General features: G+C 36.4%; 5 protein-coding genes across 7 annotated transcripts; 3 read left to right on the top strand and 2 right to left on the bottom strand.

Annotated features, from left to right (window-relative positions):
- The first annotated feature begins 1,658 nt into the window (after positions 1-1,658).
- On the top strand, positions 1,659-4,396 carry LOC18018768 (nuclear transcription factor Y subunit A-1). Of its 2 annotated transcripts, none has more exons than XM_006399707.2 (6): positions 1,659-1,931; positions 2,236-2,511; positions 2,889-2,998; positions 3,143-3,214; positions 3,472-3,633; positions 3,868-4,396. In XM_006399707.2, exons 2-6 carry the CDS (start codon positions 2,238-2,240, stop codon positions 4,072-4,074), a joined length of 825 nt encoding a protein of 274 aa, XP_006399770.1. In that variant the 5' UTR covers positions 1,659-1,931; positions 2,236-2,237; the 3' UTR covers positions 4,075-4,396. The 2 variants fall into 2 exon arrangements, with proteins under 2 accessions (XP_006399770.1, XP_006399769.1); XM_006399706.2 differs by having other exon boundaries at positions 1,660-1,931; positions 2,892-2,998.
- Positions 4,397-5,226: 830 nt separating this feature from the next.
- On the top strand, positions 5,227-7,851 carry LOC18018767 (calcium-dependent protein kinase 7). Its single transcript, XM_024156638.1, is given in 9 exon segments — positions 5,227-5,742; positions 5,839-5,962; positions 6,045-6,188; positions 6,282-6,434; positions 6,523-6,593; positions 6,595-6,639; positions 6,732-6,899; positions 6,993-7,226; positions 7,424-7,851. Coding segments are annotated over 9 exon segments (1,608 nt in total). The 3' UTR covers positions 7,577-7,851.
- Positions 7,852-8,010: 159 nt separating this feature from the next.
- LOC18018766 (protein RETICULATA-RELATED 4, chloroplastic) lies at positions 8,011-10,829 on the top strand. The gene is made up of 8 exons (XM_006399702.2): positions 8,011-8,775; positions 8,887-8,955; positions 9,565-9,696; positions 9,789-9,842; positions 9,959-10,003; positions 10,127-10,266; positions 10,359-10,484; positions 10,577-10,829. Exons 1-8 carry the CDS (start codon positions 8,236-8,238, stop codon positions 10,620-10,622), a joined length of 1,152 nt encoding a protein of 383 aa, XP_006399765.1. The 5' UTR covers positions 8,011-8,235; the 3' UTR covers positions 10,623-10,829.
- Positions 10,830-10,834: 5 nt separating this feature from the next.
- LOC18018765 lies at positions 10,835-12,791 on the bottom strand. Its single transcript, XM_024156449.1, has 3 exons — positions 11,946-12,791; positions 11,231-11,767; positions 10,835-11,107 (listed from the first exon to the last, which is right to left on the bottom strand). The coding sequence occupies exons 1-3, from the start codon at positions 12,789-12,791 to the stop codon at positions 11,009-11,011; spliced, it is 1,482 nt and encodes a 493-aa protein (XP_024012217.1). The 3' UTR covers positions 10,835-11,008.
- A 904-nt stretch (positions 12,792-13,695) lies between these two features.
- Positions 13,696-16,661, bottom strand: LOC18018764. 2 transcript variants are annotated; one of them, XM_006399700.2, is made up of 4 exons: positions 16,000-16,661; positions 15,320-15,632; positions 14,284-14,814; positions 13,696-13,895 (listed from the first exon to the last, which is right to left on the bottom strand). In XM_006399700.2, the coding sequence occupies exons 1-4, from the start codon at positions 16,470-16,472 to the stop codon at positions 13,800-13,802; spliced, it is 1,413 nt and encodes a 470-aa protein (XP_006399763.2). In that variant the 5' UTR covers positions 16,473-16,661; the 3' UTR covers positions 13,696-13,799. The 2 variants fall into 2 exon arrangements, with proteins under 2 accessions (XP_006399763.2, XP_024012407.1); XM_024156639.1 differs by having other exon boundaries at positions 13,803-13,885.
- Between the last annotated feature and the right edge of the window lie 1,994 nt (positions 16,662-18,655).

The raw sequence follows: 18,655 nt of genomic DNA, 5'->3' as shown, positions 1-18,655 counted from the left end.
CGAGTGACATTGATCGCATCAGTGACATCACGGCTTTGCTCTCTTTGTTACATTCTCCACCTTTTCTCTCTTAGGGCGGGATTGGTAAAATGAGTCTAAACGAATTACATACATGTCGGTATCGTGTGAATGTTTCCACAAAACCAGACAATGGCTTTGGGTTTTAGCCGGACTTTGTCTACTTTACCCCTTCACGTACCTTGAAATGTATCTTAATTGAGTCATTATTCTTCTAATTAATATATGTCTAGATTATAACTTTTGGTGTGTGTTAAAGATGTCTAGATTAGGACGAATCCTCAAAACCAAATTACACCTAAAGAACGGGTCTTTAATCTTTATAATCAGATTTTTACTTTCCTTTACAAGATGTAATTCCGTGATGGAGTCGGTTTTAGTTTACCAGATTGTATATTCATAAGGTAATTTAGATGCAAATCATATACTCTAATACCACATACCTGAAGCTTCGAGTATCTTGCATGTAAACGGTCAGTAAAAGAAAAACATAAGGGTCTTTGTAAATACCTACATTTTTACATTTTTAACCAAAAAAGTCTTTAATTAGATGCAATTAAGATGCAAATCATATACTTTGATACCACCTACATGAAACTTCGAGTGACTTGCATAGTTGCATGTAAACTGTCAGTAAAAGAAAAACATAAGGGTTTTTGTAAACACCTACATTTTACATTTTTAACCAAAAAAGACTTTGCATATCTATGTTGAAACTAGTTATTATTTTCTTTGAGACAAAACAGAAGTTAATCTCAGTATGTTTTTGTCATTTTTTATGTTGAACTGGATGTGTAATTAAGCAATGTATACCATATTTGATAATTATTGTAGCGATAGACAATTGAAACATGCACGATAAATTAGAAGCAGTTGAGTTCCAACAACAAAGGTTTCTTAACCAAACATGCTTCATCACCCGTGTTTGTGTGAACTCATCACGAACATAAGCTCACTATCACCTAGCTCTTGGAAGAACATGATACGACGGTAAAAAAAGTAGCATCTTAATCATAAGAGACTTCGAAAACCTTTTCATATTATAGAACTTAAAATACGTTATAGTACTCATGCATATAATATATGGGGAATCTGCTTATTACTTGTTTGAGCTTTTTCTCGTTTCCTGTTCAAAGTCAGGAGAGAATCGATCGGATTAATAAATTATCATCTTTTAGGAGACATACATCCGTCCAAAACAAATAACTATATATATATATATCTTCAATTTTGTGCGTATATAAGGGAATCACATTAGAAACAAAAAGTTTGTAGTAATTTTCTCCAAAATTGACTTTGACATTGGGAAAATGGTTCCTACATTTTCCATGTGTCACTCGTCCCAGCCGATCACTTGCGTGTCACTTGGACCCAATTTACTCTTTGTTAATATTACTATTCTTCTTCGAAATTTTTTTTAAAAAAATGAACCTATGATAACGTCACCCAGAGAAGATCCCAGATCTGCGCGCTGGCATCTTTCATAAGTCGCCACGTGGCAATTTTTTTTTAACTTTCGTTTGTGATCTTATCAAATCTCGCTCTTTTGGGTTCAGCGAGCGATAAAATTATTTTCCTTATTAGGAGTATTCTACTTTTTTTTTTCTTTTCAAAGTTTATTAACTTCCTTCCTCGAATTATATATACAGAAAACAGAAAATAGAATCCTGGGAAAAGAAAAGAGAGAAAATCCCCAAAAATCTAGGGTTTTTTCTTCTACGAAATCTCGTTACTGCCGGCTGTCGGGTGTCCCCAATCGCTTCTCTTTACCAACTTCTTCTCTGTTCGTTTTCCTCTGAACTCTGCAAAATCGTGATCGGTTTAAACAACTTCAGGGTTTCAAAATTTTCAATCTTCAACAAGTTATCATCATAGAAGAAGGTTGCAAAAACTCTTGCTGCGAATTCCCTCTGGTATGCTGATTTTTTATCCTCTTTATTTATTTGAATTTTTTCGTGATGGATTCAGAAAACTAGATTCAGGTTCCAAAACAAAATTGCTCGAATATTATCTTCAGCTTATGTATGATTTGAATTGTAAATTCGATACACGAGGAAGTTTATAAGTTTTCACCTTTTTGCTTGCATGTCTCCGCATTGCTTAATAGCCTAGAAATTGCCGTTTTGTAGTCGAGGAGCGGTTTTAGTGATGAGTTTCTTATTCCCTTTGATTCTATTTTGAATTGGTTACTAACATATGTTGACTTTGTTTTTGAAGAGATGCAATCGAAACCGGGAAGAGGAAATGAAGCCGAAGTCGATCACCATGCTGATCAGCAACCGATGATGTATCCAGAGCCCTGGTGGAAAAATAACTCTTTTGGTGTCGTGCCTCAAGCGAGACCTTCTGGAATTCCATCAAATTCCTCTTCTTTGGAATGTCCCAACGGTTCCGAATCAAACGATGTTCATTCTGCATCCGAAGACGGGGCCTTGAATGGTGAAAACGATGGCGCTTGGAAGGATTCTCAAGCTGCAACTTCGTCCCGTTCAGGTTTGTGACTGGGACGTATCATTCCCCTTCAGTATCGTTTTGATGTGTGATCTTGTGATCTCCTCTTCTCTTTCAACGTGTATGGATTACAGTGTCTTGTTAAATGGTTACCAAGCGAACGCATTCTTGAATGCTTGTTTTGCAATTTGGTGAAGAATTGTTCCTCAAGCAGGCAGGAAAAAAAGTAAAGTTTTGATGATTTGATTTTGGGCTCTATAGGACAAGCCAAAGTCATAAAGTTATGAAATCTGGCCCCTGGGATGTAATTGATGGGGTTTGTTGTTCTTTGAATGCAAAAATGCCAAGTAAATGTTGCGCTGCAATGTGCATCCTTTTTCTAATGGGGTATCTATAACAGTGTCTCTCTTCAATTTCAGTAGATAACCGTGGAGTGGAAGGGAATGATGCAGCGCACTTGGCAGCTTCTATGCATAACACGCATGAGCAGCAACTTGTACAACCACCAGAGCTTGTCGGACACTATATTGTATGTGGTCTCTCTCAGTCATTGGTTATAAAATATGCTTTGTCAGTTCTTGAGGCGTTAAATTTACTTCTTTTTGGTCCCTGCAATAATTCATCATGTATGATACCCTTAATATGTATGATAAAGCCATGCTTCCATTTACAGGCTTGTGTCCCAAATCCATATCAGGATCCATATTATGGGGGAATGATGGGAGCATATGGTCATCAGCCATTGGTATCTTCTCGAACCCTCTCTCAATCTCTATAATACTTCCATATGGTGCAGTGTTTATTTGTGGTGATTCTGTTTGCTGTCTGGAATGATTCTGGATTCAGACGTTTTGCTTATCAGTCTTAGTGATATATTTATGAAATTCATATCTTAAAGATCCTAAAACAAATCTTGGCTTTTCTCAGGGTCTTATGAGCTGAGTAATTTCGATTACCTAATAAGTCTATTTGTTTCGTTTTTTTGTGCCATGACTTGAGCAGGGTTTTCGCCCATATCTTGGAATGCCTCGTGCACGAACAGCGCTACCACTTGACATGACACAAGAACCTGTTTTTGTGAATGCGAAACAGTACGAGGGAATTCTAAGGCGAAGAAAAGCACGTGCTAAGGCAGAGCTAGAAAGGAAAGTGATCAACAGAAAGGTATTTTTTTTTTCATTTGATAAAAATTGTATCTTATTGGCAAATGGGAATAAGATAGGAAATGTGGCAGCACAGGTTGGGAATCTAAGCATGATGTACAGTCATTTAAAGTTGAAGGTCAAATTTGTAAAAAACAACTTGACACCCATTTACATATATAGGATTGAAAATGAAGATGAAGGATTTATAAGTTTCCTGTGTAGCTCGATTAACTTTTGGCGTCTTCTGTAACAGCCATATCTTCATGAGTCGAGACACAAGCATGCGATGAGAAGGGCAAGAGCTAGTGGAGGCCGGTTTGCGAAGAAAAGTGAGGTAGAAGCATCAGAAGATGCAGCAGCAGGGAGAGAAAGAGAAAAGGGTTCAGCAACCAACTCATCAGGCTCTGAACCAGTCGAGACAGACTCTAATGAGACCCTGAATTCTGCAGGTGCACCATAATAAGCCAAGGCTCTGGGAAAGAGAGAGAGAGACACTTTGGCTAGATACAACCATTGCCCGAAACCGGCAAATCATTCTTGGCTTTTGAGTTTAGTGCTTGCTTAGTTCTTGTGATAGTCTCATATTGTGTGGTTTTGCAGTTACGATGTACAAAGAGAGTCGAGTTATGTTAGGTGTTAGATTTGGGGACAAGAGACGGGGAATAGTCAGTAGGTCTTGTTTTTATTCTTTTACCAGTTTCCCGTATTTCTTTTGGAAAATTGGAAAATACGTTTGTTTAATCGTTTGCTTTTTCTGAGAAGAAAGTGTTACAGAGATGAAATTTGCCGTCCATCTGTATGTTTTCCTTTATATTGATCGAGAGAAAAAAATTTGGGCACGAGATGTGAATTCATCATAACAAAAAAATTTAGAGCATATAAATGCATATTTTAACCGCAGAGTTCAAAAGGACATTAAAGCAAAAATACAGTAGTTTGGTTTATGTACAGTGTACAACGGGAAGATTGATTATTATATGTACAAAAAACACGAAGAGCAAATGAAAAATGAATCAGGTGAAACACAAACTAAAATTAGGCGTAGTCATTTTTTGAATTCATAAGAGAGAAGAAGAAGACGAAGAAGAGAGTCAATTTGTGTGTTTCCTCTTTTGAAGAAGAGAGAGAAAGAGGAAGACTTTGACTCGTCTTCTTCCTCTCTCTCTATCACTGCATCTATTTTTTCACACCGTATGATGACTTTTCCCTTAATTTATTATCCTTCTACATATCCCTTTTGCTTCAACTGATTATACCCATTAAGTGTATCGTTTCTCCCCACTTTACGTTTTGAGGTCTGTTTTGCCTTTCCACTTTTTTAGAATCTCTGTTTGGTCTTAGCTAGGGTTTACTTATCCAGTTTTGAATATCGTAGGGTTCTCTGTGATTTTGGATTCGTTGTTGGGGTCACAAGCCACATGTAATGAAACCCGATTTGCTACTTGTTGATTGGATATAGTTCTAGGCTTAAGAAATTAATGGCACCTAAGAGATTAGTGCTCAAAGTTTTGAACTTTTTTTTTAATTAGTGCTCAAAAGTTTTGAACTTTCTTTCTGGGTTTGAGAAATGAGACTGTTTGATGGAATTTCAGGAATCCTGAGATTTGATTAGATGGGGAACTGTTGTGGCAATCCAAGTTCGGCTACGAACGAGAGTAAACAAGTGAAACCCAAGAACAAAAACAATCCGTTTTACAGCAACGAATACACTACAGCAAATGGATCTGGAGCTGGCTTTAAGCTCTCTGTGCTGAAAGATCCTACAGGACATGATATATCCTTGCAGTATGACCTGGGGCGCGAGGTTGGTCGAGGCGAGTTTGGTGTAACTTACTTGTGTACTGATATCAAAACAGGCGAAAAGTATGCGTGCAAGTCCATATCGAAGAAGAAGCTGAGAACAGCAGTAGACATTGAAGATGTGAGGAGGGAGGTTGAGATAATGAAGCATATGCCTAAACACCCAAATATCGTCTCTTTGAAGGATTCGTTTGAGGATGATGATGCAGTGCATATAGTTATGGAGTTGTGTGAAGGAGGGGAACTGTTTGATCGGATTGTGGCAAGAGGGCATTACACTGAGCGGGCTGCTGCTGCGGTTATGAAGACTATTGTTGAAGTTGTTCAGGTTCTGTAGCTGTGTGTACTGTGTACATTGTCTGAAATTTCTAATTTTGTTTGTGTATGTTTCTGCTCTCACACATCCTTTGTTTGTCTTTTACAGGTATGCCATAAGCAGGGAGTGATGCATCGAGATCTTAAACCAGAGAACTTTCTTTTTGCAAATAAGAAAGAGACATCACCTCTTAAGGCCATTGATTTTGGATTATCTGTCTTCTTTAAACCTGGTACATATCAGATTTTGAAGAGTATCAATGGAGCACATATCGTGTATCTTCACTATACCTGAATTTTGCTAAACTGTAACAGGTGAGCAGTTTAATGAGATTGTTGGAAGTCCTTATTACATGGCACCCGAGGTGTTGCGACGAAACTATGGACCTGAGATCGATGTCTGGAGCGCAGGAGTCATCCTCTATATTCTTCTTTGTGGTGTCCCACCATTTTGGGCCGGTTTGTTTATGCTTTACCGTATTCTCTTCGTTTCCTATGGGTTTTCCACTTATGACCTCTTTCAGACGTTTTATTTGTTTATTTCTGGTAAAGAGACTGAACAAGGGGTGGCTCAAGCGATCATTAGGTCAGCAATCGACTTTAAGAGAGACCCATGGCCAAGAGTTTCTGACAGCGCCAAAGACCTTGTGAGAAAGATGCTTGAACCTGATCCCAGAAAGCGGCTTTCTGCTGCAGAAGTACTCGGTAGGCTTCTGTTTTTAGCAGCGCCTGAGTTTTCTGATGGATAAATACTTTGACATCGTATACTTACGTAGTTATATTCTGTATGCAGAACATTCTTGGATACTGAATGCAAAGAAGGCTCCAAATGTATCTCTCGGGGAGACTGTGAAAGCAAGGCTCAAAGCAGTTTTCTGTTATGAACAAGCTCAAGAAACGAGCTCTTCGAGTATTGATTTTGTTAAACCATGCCTCTGATTTGCCATCTGCTTCCAGTTTTATTAAGAAGCAAAAAAATGTAAACTTGTTTTCCTCTTGTAGGTGATAGCTGAACACTTGTCAGTGGAGGAAGCAGCTGGGATAAAGGAAGCATTTGAAATGATGGACGTAAACAAGAGAGGCAAGATAAACCTCGAGGAGCTTAAATATGGACTTCAAAAAGCTGGACAACAAATCGCTGATGCCGATCTTCAGATTCTTATGGAAGCTGTATGAATTTTTTATAAATTCAAAGAAATAAGCTCGAAACGGGAGCTATATCACTTCTGGGAATTGAAACCCCAATTTTTTTTTCTCCCGCAGACTGATGTTGATGGGGATGGTACACTGAACTATGGCGAGTTTGTGGCTGTTTCGGTGCACCTTAAGAAGATGGCGAATGATGAACACTTGCATAAAGCTTTTAACTTCTTTGATCAGAACCAGAGTGGTTACATAGAGATTGAAGAACTTCGTGAAGCCTTGAATGATGAATTGGATGATACTAGTAGCGAGGAAGTCATTGCTGCCATCATGCAAGATGTTGATACCGACAAGGTAATCACACAAACAAAAAGATGAGATTATTTTTCACATTTCTTTGCTCCAATCGGTTAAGGACTCACTTTTGAATCCTCTGTGAATACAATTACTTTTGAATCTTGTCAAAAGGGTATTTCAGACTTCAACATATCTGAATCCTCTGTTCATTTTGAGATGATAAAGAATGCAGCATATTTGTTTCTTGTGATCAGGACGGGCGTATAAGCTATGAAGAGTTTGCTGCGATGATGAAAGCTGGGACGGATTGGAGAAAAGCGTCGAGACAGTATTCCCGGGAAAGATTCAACAGTTTGAGCCTCAAGTTAATGAGAGATGGTTCATTGCAATTAGAAGGCGAGGCCTAAGAAGCAAACATCGTTTGGATTTTTTTTTTTTTGTCCTTTTCAATGGCGCACACGAAATTAACACGAAGCAGAAGAAAAAGCATCAGTGTTGATGAAAAATTGTCAAAAAGACAAAATTTATGGTTTATAAGCAAATTAACACGGTAATGATAGAGAAGACTGGTGTTGGTTTTCCTCTTTCCTTTCCCACGTGTTTAGATAGTGTTTTCAATTGTTTGTAGTTGTTCATTGGATGGACGATGTGAATGTGATGATGTCAACAAGCTTCTGAGTTTCCAAGATGAGTTTTTTTTATTATTATTATCTGAAATAACCGTTGCAGCTACTGTCTTAAAAGTGTGTTGCAGCTACTGTCTTTAAAGTATGTTGCAGGTACTGTCTTAAAAGTATGAAGATGAGTCTGTTTTTTTTTCTAAAGAAAAAACAGCCTAAAAATTGTAAGAATTTGCAACATATACTGCAAAAAAGAATAATATAGTTGGAATCTTCTATATCGTGAGGCCCACCAAAAGAAAAGTAGAGAAGAAAAAACCCTTAAAGAGAAAGAATCTTCCTTTTCGCTGACTCTCCACTGCTCTCAATCGACCGCCTACCTTCACATAGAGACTGAAGAACCTGACGACTTTCACAGATCTCTCTCTGTAACGGTAGTCGCATCAATGGCAATCGCTTCCTGCTTCTTCTGTGTCCCGACTCCGAACACATCTATCTCTGAATCCAATCTCAAATGGCCTCTCCTCGCTTCTTCTCCTAGACTCTCTTCCTCCTCCTTCGCCGGTGTAATCTCGGCCAAGTCCGTCTCTTTCCACCGCCGTGTCCCAATTTCCCCTGTTTTCTCCGCTTCAATCGACAACGGCGGCTCTGATAATAACAACAACGGTGGTGGTGGTGGTGGCGACGACGGAGGTAAGAATGATGGGAATGGAGACGGTGGCGAGGACAGGGACAGGAACAGGAACGAGGCGATGATTTTATTGGCGGAGTCTGGGACCGGATTGGATACTCTTCCCAAGGATCTAGCGGCTGCTATTGAGTCGGGTCGGATTCCTGGATCGGTTATTACCCGGTTCCTCGAACTCCAGAGATCGGCTGTGATGCGGTGGCTGATGCAGTTTGCTGGGTTTAGGGAAAGATTGTTGGCCGATGATCTCTTCTTGGCCAAACTCGCCATGGAATGTGGTGTTGGAGTCTTCACTAAGGTTTCTGGAGAACTCAATTCAATTCAATTCAATTTATTAATAGGAAGTTTTGATTTTTGGTTTAGAATTTTGCTAATATGTATTGGAATGTGTTTGGTTCTTTTGTTCCAGACTGCAGCTGAGTATGAACGGCGTAGAGAAAACTTCTTCAATGAACTTGAAGTTGTTTGTGCCGATGTGGTAATCATTCTTCTCTGCCTCTTTTTTCTTTTTTTTTGTTTTCCGGTGTTGCATGTAGTGACTTTTTTTCTTTATTGTTCCTATCAGATTCTGTGAACGGACTAAGAACGTTCTTTAGCAACATTATAAATTAAACTGTCAATTTGTTAGATTGTTGGGATGGATGAGAAAAATTGAGAACAATAAATTTTTTAGATGACCCATTCAGATAGACGAAGGGTTGGGTAGTTTGTGATTGTGATGGGGTCTGGGACTTTTCATCATTAGTTTTTGCATAACTATGAGAAAGTGGTTGAGATTTGATTTGTCACTGAGGTAGGAACCAAATTTTGAACTGTACAATAGTAGACCCGAGTCTCATTGGTTTTCAACTTTTATATCTCTAGCTTCTCTTGTTTATGATGAATGAAGGGTCACCTTTTGCTGCTGTGTCACTTTGTAAAGCAAAGCTCCTTGAACTGTATGAATGACGTTTTGTCACGTCTGTGTTCATTGTGATCATCTGCTGAATAGTATTGGATTTAGATTTTTTTTTTTTTCTTTTTGGTGGACTCACTATCACTTTTGTTTCTTTTGTTTCTTTTTCCTTTTTTTTTGTTTCTTTACTAGGCAATGGCTATCATTGCTGATTTCATGTTAGTGTATCTTCCTGCTCCTACCGTTTCTCTACGACCACCACTCGCACTTACTGCTGGAGGTATATCCAAGTTTTTCCACAACTGCCCAGAGAATGCCTTCCAGGTTTGGTTTTTTTTTATAAGAATTGTTTGGCACACGCTGGAGAAGTTTACAAAGGTTCATTCTCGTCTAATTATCTAATGTGTTTGCTACAGATTGCTATCTCTGGAACCTCATATACTCTCTTGCAAAGGCTAGGTGCTATAGCGGTGTGTAGTATTTTTTATATCAATTTCTTCCTATATGATCTCAGTTGCAATGTAATAGTTCGTTTTAAGGGCTGATCGTTTCTGGATAATATTTAACGTTTGTATATGTTATGCAGCGGAATGGGGCTAAGCTATTTGCCGTAGGCACCACATCATCGCTGGTGAGTCAAAACATATCTATCTACCTTTAAAGGGAAACATAAATCAGAAGATGCATGGTTTTCCACAAATAATTTTTTTAGGCTCAGCTTTTGACTTAACGAAAATCTGTATAATTTGGTTAGGTTGGTACTGCTGTTACAAATGCATTTATAAAAGCAAAAGGAGCAGTGGACCAGTCTTCTGAAGGTGAACTCGAGACTGTTCCAATTGTCTCCACAAGCGTTGCATACGGTGTCTATATGGCAGTTTCTAGCAACCTAAGGTACTGAGTTTCTTTCTACCTAAAGTATGAACAAAGACGATATAGATGATTTGGTTTGGATAAAGTAATGGGGTATGGTTTGAAATAAACAGGTACCAAGTATTGGCTGGTGTGATTGAACAACGTCTCCTGGAGCCAATGCTACACCAACACAAACTTGCACTCAGTGCGATGTGTTTTGCTGTTAGAACAGGCAACACTTTCTTGGGTTCCTTACTGTAAGTTGTTTTTAAAACCCAAGACTGGTTCTTACTCTTTGTCCTCGCCAGTTTTTATTCACATGTTCTTTGTTCTTTGTTTTGCTTCTCAGATGGGTGGATTATGCACGTCTCATAGGGATCCAGAAATCTCATTGATTAAGCAGAAGATGAAGAAGAACCTTATGAGCCCGATTCGAACATGATCTGCTTTTGACCTATGTATACGAAACTACTTTGTCTTCCTTCGCAATTGTTTCTGATTTTCAGGCCATTTTATTGTCTTTTTGGTCCTTTTTTTCTAGAAAATTAGTCGATAAATCCATGCAAACTTTCACAAAGCACATAAGACTACGCATTTTGATTCCCTGATGTGGAGAGGTGAGAATTAATAATGTTCTCACTATCTATTTCACTGCAACTATAAGTAATACAGCATGTCAATAAATGTTAGATTCCATTTTTATACAAAATGAAAAATGAAAAAAAAAACAAGTATTACACTATATAGTTATCATTGATCAATGTATCACTAGACATATGGCCTAAGCAAGAATTTCATCTTTATGACAAGCTCTTATCTTCACTTCCAAAATTTCCGTACTGTTAACATTTTGCACATCGCAACATTCGATTCCATCACCCTGTTAATTGAACATTCAAGCAATTACGTTTAAGACTTTTAGATCATATAGAAATGGATTTCTATGATCTGATTACAAGATATTAGAGAGTATATTTATGAGTAATTTGAAGTATCTGATTACCATTTTGTGTATAGTAGCAGCAATGACTCGGACTTGTGAGATGTTACGAGCAGAATGGTTGCCATTATCGAAACAAGGAGGCAAACTACGTGCCATTTTAACCTTGTACGTAGTAGTTACCAAGCTTTGGTTCATGTGTTCCACAACCGAATCAAAGAAAAACTGACGAGGCATCTCACAAGGATCATTCGTCACACGTCTAGTGTTAAAAGTATACAACGGTGTTTTAACATTCTTCCATGGCCGGAACGTTTGTAGAGGGCGTTTCAAGTGGTTTCTTGGGAATATAGATTGGTAAATGTGGACCGAGTAGCCCCAAGAAACAGAGACTGACCAATTATATGCTCTTTGGTAACATATTGTTTGTTGCAGGATACGAGACTGGTCAGTTTTCGCGGTTTTCATGAGGTGGTTCACGGATTGTTGGCGGTTCATGGCTGGGAAAATCGGGTCTATGACATCGAAATGGTGGAGACTGATAAGTGGAGACTGAGGATGAGCTGATAAGAGACCTGATATGTCACCGTGCAGATCAATCTGGTTATACACCACAAGCAGAACAGAGTGAGAATATGTGAATAAGTAGTGGAGTGAGGCACAAGAATCACTTTCTTGTTCACACGAAATCTTCAATTAGTTTACAGTGGTAAGACTATAATATTCAAGATTTGAAACGTGAAAACTCCAAAAAGAAATTTGAGTTGAACATAAATACCTGGTGCATGCCTTTCTCCAAAGTAAGATCAATTCCCAAGTCAGCTAAGCAACGAAATGAGAGAAGATCGCTATAAACTCCAAGGTATCTTCCAATACAATCTTCCATTTTGTTGAGAAGTGTTTCTACGGTTGGATAGCTCAATGCATATCCACCACCTCCATATCCCATGTCGAAAGCGAAAATTGCATTTGACCATATGTTTTCTGAGTTCATCCCTATGTAATAGTGTTTCTTGTGGTCGTACCTGTCGAGAGCTTCGACTAAATTGTCCAAGAAGAAGAGAGTATCATCATCCGCTACCACAAACCATCTTGTCTCTTTGGAAGCTTTCTTGAACGATTCTTGGAGCGATTGGAAAAGGCGGATCTGAGTCTTGAATTTCGTGTTTGCTATGAATATGTCTTTGTTGACAGAGAAAGGAGGAGATTGTTGAGGCCAAGGCAAGAGATTACGACCAGGTGGTCTTTCGAGAAAGACATGTCCTTTTGTGATGTTTGGTCTCCACCAAGGCTCTATGTAGCCTCTCCTATATCTCCAGGTTCTTGTACTACCAACGATGACAAACAATAGATGGCGGATATTTGTAGGAGGCTCTCTCTCTGTTTGCTTGGACGATGATGCGGATATTTCTGAGGAAGAGAAGGAAGAGGAGGAGAAACTAAGGTCGAGAGGCGCAAAGAATTTATGGGTTATCGTTTTATGAGGAAAATTAAACGCAAATGTGTGTAACAAGAAAAGTAGTGCACCGGAAACCGCTATGGACTTCCATAAGGTAGGTAACGATAGGTTTTGAGAGAGGTTACTTAATTTGGTTAGTTTTGTGGTGTTGTTGTCAAATGCCATTGAGAGACTCAGAAACACTAATTAAGGATTTGATAGTTATAATTTGTCTCTGAACATATAAGGATCCATATATATGTTATTATAGTTAGTTAATAAAGTTGTGGGGAATGCTGATCATGAGAGCCGTTGTGCATAAATCATGTGATTTGAATGTTAAAGTAGGTGATTAATATTTTTAAAGTAGTACTGAAACTTTCTCGTTTTAGAGAAAAGGAAAAAAATAAACCAAAAATAAAAGCCAAAAAGGGGTGATGGAACAACTTTCATGCTGCTTCTATGCATAATTGCATTGCATGTACAGATAGAGTTATAAAAATTTTAAACTAATATTGAACCATCTCACTCATTATGAGATAACACACACTTTCCTGTTTCTTTCACTTGTTAAAAAAAAAAAATAACAAATTACCCGGAAGGAAAAACCTCGCTATGTTTTGCTTTAATTTATTTAACCTCTTTCTTTTGTTCTTTCTAGATTTCACACTGAAGCAAGCAATCAAGATCCTAGTAAATGTCTCTTAAACCTAGTTAGACATCTAAAAGCAAATAATTAAATCCATAATTCGGATTTTTAAGAGTGACACTGAATCAGATACTTGAAGAAGAACAATTCAGGTGATAAAAATCCATAAACATGAAACATGTATGATCAATATATCAGTAGCTCCAATTAAGCAGTAATATGATAGGTAAAACCATATAGACATCCCTAAATGTATAGGTAAAAGTTAGGATTTTTCGGAGATAAAACGTAACAAACCTATAGCTAGTACAAGCATTGTTTTCTGCATTCCCTATATATAATGTATAATATATGTCTGAAAATAATTAGCATCAGTACAATACTTTTCTTGTTGAGATCATAATACTGGACATAAATATATCAGATTACTTGAAGTTGAAGACAGAGTTAGCTTGATTAGTTGCTGAATGCGTACACCAACTTGGAACTTAATTAATTAGATTGAAGACTGAAAATTACAATATAACCAATATTTGTGCTCTTCATTAGGCGATGATTTCGTCTCTCCTACAATCTCTAAGTATTATGTTTGCGACATCTGAACCCTCATATTCCACGTCGCAACATTCCACTGTTCTTCCCTAAAACAGAATAGTAAAAGAGACTGAATTGTGAGATAAAATCAAAATAAGCGATTTTTGGCTAACAATTTATATGGTAGTTAGCAATAAGTAAATTATAAAATACAGTATAGACATCCATCAACTCTTGTGACTAAAATTTAATAAAATGAATCTGTTCTTACAAAGTTTTTAATTATTAGATATAGAACCCTAATAGGAATAGATCCACGCAAATGAATGAATAATTGAATAGGAGGTTAAAAAAAATGAAAAAAACTTAGTCGTAGGTATTATTTCCGTATGTTTCTTATATTAAATGCCATCATATCATACTAAAATTCTTTTTTTTTTTGTCAAAGCATATTAGTAAAATTAAAATGCACATGAGATAATTAGACGAACGAACCTGTTTGGGAGGTTTGGGAGCGAAGACTCGGATCGAAGCAAGAGGATCCGCAGAAATATTACCAGAAAAGGAACAAGAAGTCATGTTTCTAGGAAACGTCCTTGTGTAAGAAGTAACAATTCCTTCGCTCTCTTGTTCAATCGAATCAAAGAAAAACCAGTGAGGAGCTTCACATGGATCTCGAGAAACCGGTCTTGTGTTAAACATGTAAAACGGAGGCCGTCCTCGGATCCAAGGACGGAATGTCTCGATGGGACGCTTCAAGTGGCTGCGTGGGAATATCTTCTCATAGACATGAGCAGAGTATCCCCACGAGACCGAGAAGGTCCAGTTTCTGGCTCTGACGTGGCATATTGACTGTTGTAGCATCCGTGATTGGTCCACGTTGGCCGCTTTCATTAGGTGAAGGACTGAGGCATGACGGTCCATGCCCGGGAAAAGTGGTGCGACAATCCCAAAGTGGTGGAGGCTGAGAAGAGGTGCAGTTGGGTGGGCCGAGAGTAAGCCCGATAAGTCACCGTGCAGATCCATCTGTCGTATACGTTATAATCAAATTAATTGTGTGATACAATCTTTTTGCGTAGTCTAGCTACGTTAATTTTCTTTATATATTGGATGTATCTCGAGGAACTTCATTGTGTGATACATTTTAGACGCTTAAATATTTATCAAGATAATTGCAAGGTGTAGAAAAAACTTCTAAACTCTAATCACAAATTAAACTGGCCTTAATTTGAGTAATCATCCCAATCGTGGTTTAATTTTGTAATTTTCTGCATGAATCCGTTTTAAACTGAATGATTGTACTGCAATGGTTTCTCAATATACGATGCTTGATGAATATGATCCTAGAATTACTAATAAAAAAAAATAAATAAAATCACTCTAGAGGCGATACATATAGCACACTTCTTTTGTTCTCTCATTAATTTTTTTTTTCAAATCTTCTACTGCTACTTTAAATGATTTTTTTTTAAAGGAATTATTTTAGCTTGTTGTTAACTTCTGTGACACATGAGAAATATTGTTGACATACCTGATGAAATCCTTTCTCGTGTATAACATCAACGCCCAAATCAGCCAAACAAAAACTCTGTAACTGATCTACTGCCCAAATGTAATGATACCTCTCAACACACTCATCCAATTTTACAGCCATAGCCTCCACCAGAGGATAACTTAGAGCACATCCTCCTCCTCCAAACCCCATGTCAAACGATAAGTAAAAATTTGATTTTATCGTCTCCGAAAACATTCCGATGTAATGTTTTTCCGTGTGGTTGTATTTTGACAATACATCCACTATGTTGTCTACGAAGAAAAGACTATCATCATCACCCATCACGTACCTGCTTATTTTGGACAAGATCTAAGTTATATCACAATTTTTGTAATATCAAACACAAACATATACTTTTATTACTACTAAAACCAAAGAATGTGAGAGGCAAAAACAAAATTGTGTCAAAGTCATCCGATAGAAACATGACATCAAATTTTCTTACAAAAGACTTGGCTAAAAAGAAAAGAGAGAATTGATAAAATTGAGATGTAAAATATGAAAATTTCTAATTTTTGGACTACTTGTTGGAATATAGTCATATAATGCTTTAATTTTATTTTATTTTAACATCCTTTTTAATTCAAGAATTTCCTTATACTAAGTAATCTGGTAATCTATATATCCATATATTAAATTATATAATAATAGCATACCATCTCACACCCTCGTCTTGTTTGAGCCTGTGAGTCTCGAGAACGGATCTATAGATCCGAATGTGTTTTGGGTTTCGGAGCTTCCGGTAGATTCTCAGTTTCTTGAGGTCTTCGTTGACTTTATACGGCGGGAAGGTCGGAGACCAAGGCCGGAACTCTGGAGACGGCTTTACGTCCAAGAATAGATTGCCACGTGTCACGTTTGGTCTCCACCATGATTCTATGTAAGTTCTTCGATGCTTCCACGCACGAGAAGTCCCGACCAAAACGAACATCAAGTGGCTCAAGTTTGTCGCCGCCTCCATAGGCTGCAAGAGCCTCTCTTGACATTTTATGGTGAATATGTTACTGTCGAAATATTGTGAATTGGTGTAGGTTTGGTTGAAGAAGATGACAATGAAGAAGAATGCGACTAGGCCTAAGATCACGAGATATTTGCATAAGATGTTTGTGTGGTAACTTCTTGACGACATTGTAATATAAAAATATAGTAAGATCGAGATTTCAGATGGAGAAAGGTACGTGATGAAGGGTATTTGAAGGCTGAGACAAGAGGTTTTGGGTGGTTGAACAAAGAAACTACTGATAAAAAATACAATAAGGGAAAAATTTGGTGTCCTTAGTTTGAAGTCATAGAAATCATATTTATATAAAATTTTTGAACCCGATAAACATTCCATCGAAATATATACTAATTCCCTGTATTTATAAAATTTCGGCTATTCTAAGTCATTTCAAAATGTAATGTTCAAAGTATATATGGTGACGAGTCTTTTACCGGGTTTTACTACTATACCATAGTATAAAGTATATATGGTGACCAAAGTATAAATGTTTTTACCGGCTTGATACTTTGAACATTTTTACCGGCTTGATACTTTGAACATTTTTACCGGCTTGATACTTTTATTTGCTGGTTTCGTTTGCCTTTGCCCCATGTGTTGTAGACTAGCAGTTTTCGGTCACGTCAATGAGATGATGTATAGCGTTTAAGTATAGCTCAAACTTTATCAGAAACGGCGTAATTAATTGGAAACTTTTAATGTCTTCCTGACTTGTCCAACACTAAAACAATCTTGATTAAAAAAAAAAAATCATAAAGTAAGCGAAAAAATATATGTTAAGAAAAACTGTCAATTCATACAACAAATTTAGTCCGTGGTTACAATCCAAACCTGAACTAATACATAATTAACTATGGTTCGTGGTGTGTGGGTAATTCTCTGTATAGTTTGTTTTACTGTCAACTCTGCCATTACTTAAACATTTTAAAAATAATACAATAGCACTTTAATTTTCGGCCATATATCTTATTTTCTATCTCTATTCTCTTTATCATTTTGTTTCTTCTCTCTCTTATCTTATTTGCTCTCAATCTCTTATCAACAAAGTTGATTCAAGCAAGTGATCATATTATGTCATAATTTGAATTTCTGTAACGGATACAATCTTTTCCAAAATAGATATATAAGTAACAATATTTCATTTTATATAGAACACGATAGCATCACATTCTATATATATCTAAACATAATTACAGTATACGTAAATACTTAGTTCCACTTATCCATGGTATATGCAAAAAATATCTATGCTATGATTTAAAGTTAACATTAGAGCAAGTAATCAAGATCCTAGTAATTAAACTTTTGCACCTAGTTAGTTATCCGCAGATATTTAATCCATAATTCGGATTTTTTTAGGAGTGACACTGAATCAGATACTTGAAAAAGAACAATTTATGTAATAAAATCCATTACATGTAGGTGACCAAAAAAATCCATTACATGTATGATCAGTAGCTGAGCTCCGAACATTAATATGTATCATAAAACCCTATTAACATCCCTAAATGTATGGGTAAAAGTTCGGATAATTTTCGGATATAAAAAGTAACAAACTTAATCAGCTGGTACGAGCAATTGTTTTCTGCCTCAAATATAGGACGTGTGATATACAGTAAAACCTCTATAAATTAATAATGTTGGGACCATAATAATTTATAAATTTATCGTGATATTAATTTATCTTTAAATTAATAATTATTAATTTATAGAGAAAATTTGGTTTTCGTATATAATTTTTAAAAAAAATCTTTATAATAATATTATATTTTAAAATTTTAACAAATCTCATCATATAAATTATGATTAAGAATCATAACTATCACAATAAAATAGTTTTTAACACCATATTGGATTGTCTGTGTAAAAATATACATGTTCATAAGTTTAAAATTTATAAAAAACCATAGCTACTATCAGTATTACTGATGATAAAAATGAAGATAATACTATAATACATTTAAAAATATTTAAAGGTAAGAAAATCAATTATCACATCAAAAAATAATCACAAATGTTGAATGTATATAGTAAAAGAGCAATAAAAGCTACTGATATAATAATTAGAGAGATAAAAACCAATGAGATTTCAACTCTAAGTAAAGACAAAAACATTAGTCATATTTTAGAATATTATATTTACATATATTTGCATAATTTTATATCATTATTAATTTATGTTTTTGTTGGGACCATAAATTTACATAAGGATTTTAAAAAAAATTATTATCTTATTATCTTATCGAATTTGATGAATTTTTACATTGGTCCGACTTGGGACCAGCAAAATTTATTAATTTATAGTGATTATT

Source organism: Eutrema salsugineum, unplaced genomic scaffold (genome assembly GCF_000478725.1).
Source record: "Eutrema salsugineum unplaced genomic scaffold, Eutsalg1_0 scaffold_2, whole genome shotgun sequence".
In the NCBI taxonomy this organism is placed as follows: Eukaryota; Viridiplantae; Streptophyta; class Magnoliopsida; order Brassicales; family Brassicaceae; genus Eutrema; species Eutrema salsugineum.
The sequence above is the reverse complement of the archived record's forward strand: the minus strand, read 5'-3'. Positions and strand labels throughout refer to the sequence as shown.

What these genes read in the sequence shown, in the direction of transcription:
- LOC18018768 (XM_006399707.2), top strand. Translation starts at nt 2,238, where the DNA reads ATGCAATCGAAACCGGGAAGAGGAAATGAAGCCGAAGTCGATCACCAT. An exon ending in AGCTTGTCGGACACTATATT is followed by an intron (nt 2,999 to 3,142) that starts GTATGTGGTCTC and finishes TTCCATTTACAG; the next exon opens with GCTTGTGTCCCAAATCCATA. An exon ending in CATATGGTCATCAGCCATTG is followed by an intron (nt 3,215 to 3,471) that starts GTATCTTCTCGA and finishes TGACTTGAGCAG; the next exon opens with GGTTTTCGCCCATATCTTGG.
- LOC18018766 (XM_006399702.2), top strand. Translation starts at nt 8,236, where the DNA reads ATGGCAATCGCTTCCTGCTTCTTCTGTGTCCCGACTCCGAACACATCT. An exon ending in GCCCAGAGAATGCCTTCCAG is followed by an intron (nt 9,697 to 9,788) that starts GTTTGGTTTTTT and finishes TGTTTGCTACAG; the next exon opens with ATTGCTATCTCTGGAACCTC. An exon ending in AAAGGCTAGGTGCTATAGCG is followed by an intron (nt 9,843 to 9,958) that starts GTGTGTAGTATT and finishes TATGTTATGCAG; the next exon opens with CGGAATGGGGCTAAGCTATT.
- LOC18018765 (XM_024156449.1), bottom strand. Translation starts at nt 12,791, where the DNA reads ATGGCATTTGACAACAACACCACAAAACTAACCAAATTAAGTAACCTC. An exon ending in TGGAGAAAGGCATGCACCAG is followed by an intron (nt 11,768 to 11,945) that starts GTATTTATGTTC and finishes GTGTATAACCAG; the next exon opens with ATTGATCTGCACGGTGACAT. An exon ending in CTGCTACTATACACAAAATG is followed by an intron (nt 11,108 to 11,230) that starts GTAATCAGATAC and finishes TTCAATTAACAG; the next exon opens with GGTGATGGAATCGAATGTTG.
- LOC18018764 (XM_006399700.2), bottom strand. Translation starts at nt 16,472, where the DNA reads ATGTCGTCAAGAAGTTACCACACAAACATCTTATGCAAATATCTCGTG. An exon ending in CAAGACGAGGGTGTGAGATG is followed by an intron (nt 15,633 to 15,999) that starts GTATGCTATTAT and finishes CAAAATAAGCAG; the next exon opens with GTACGTGATGGGTGATGATG. An exon ending in ACGAGAAAGGATTTCATCAG is followed by an intron (nt 14,815 to 15,319) that starts GTATGTCAACAA and finishes CGTATACGACAG; the next exon opens with ATGGATCTGCACGGTGACTT.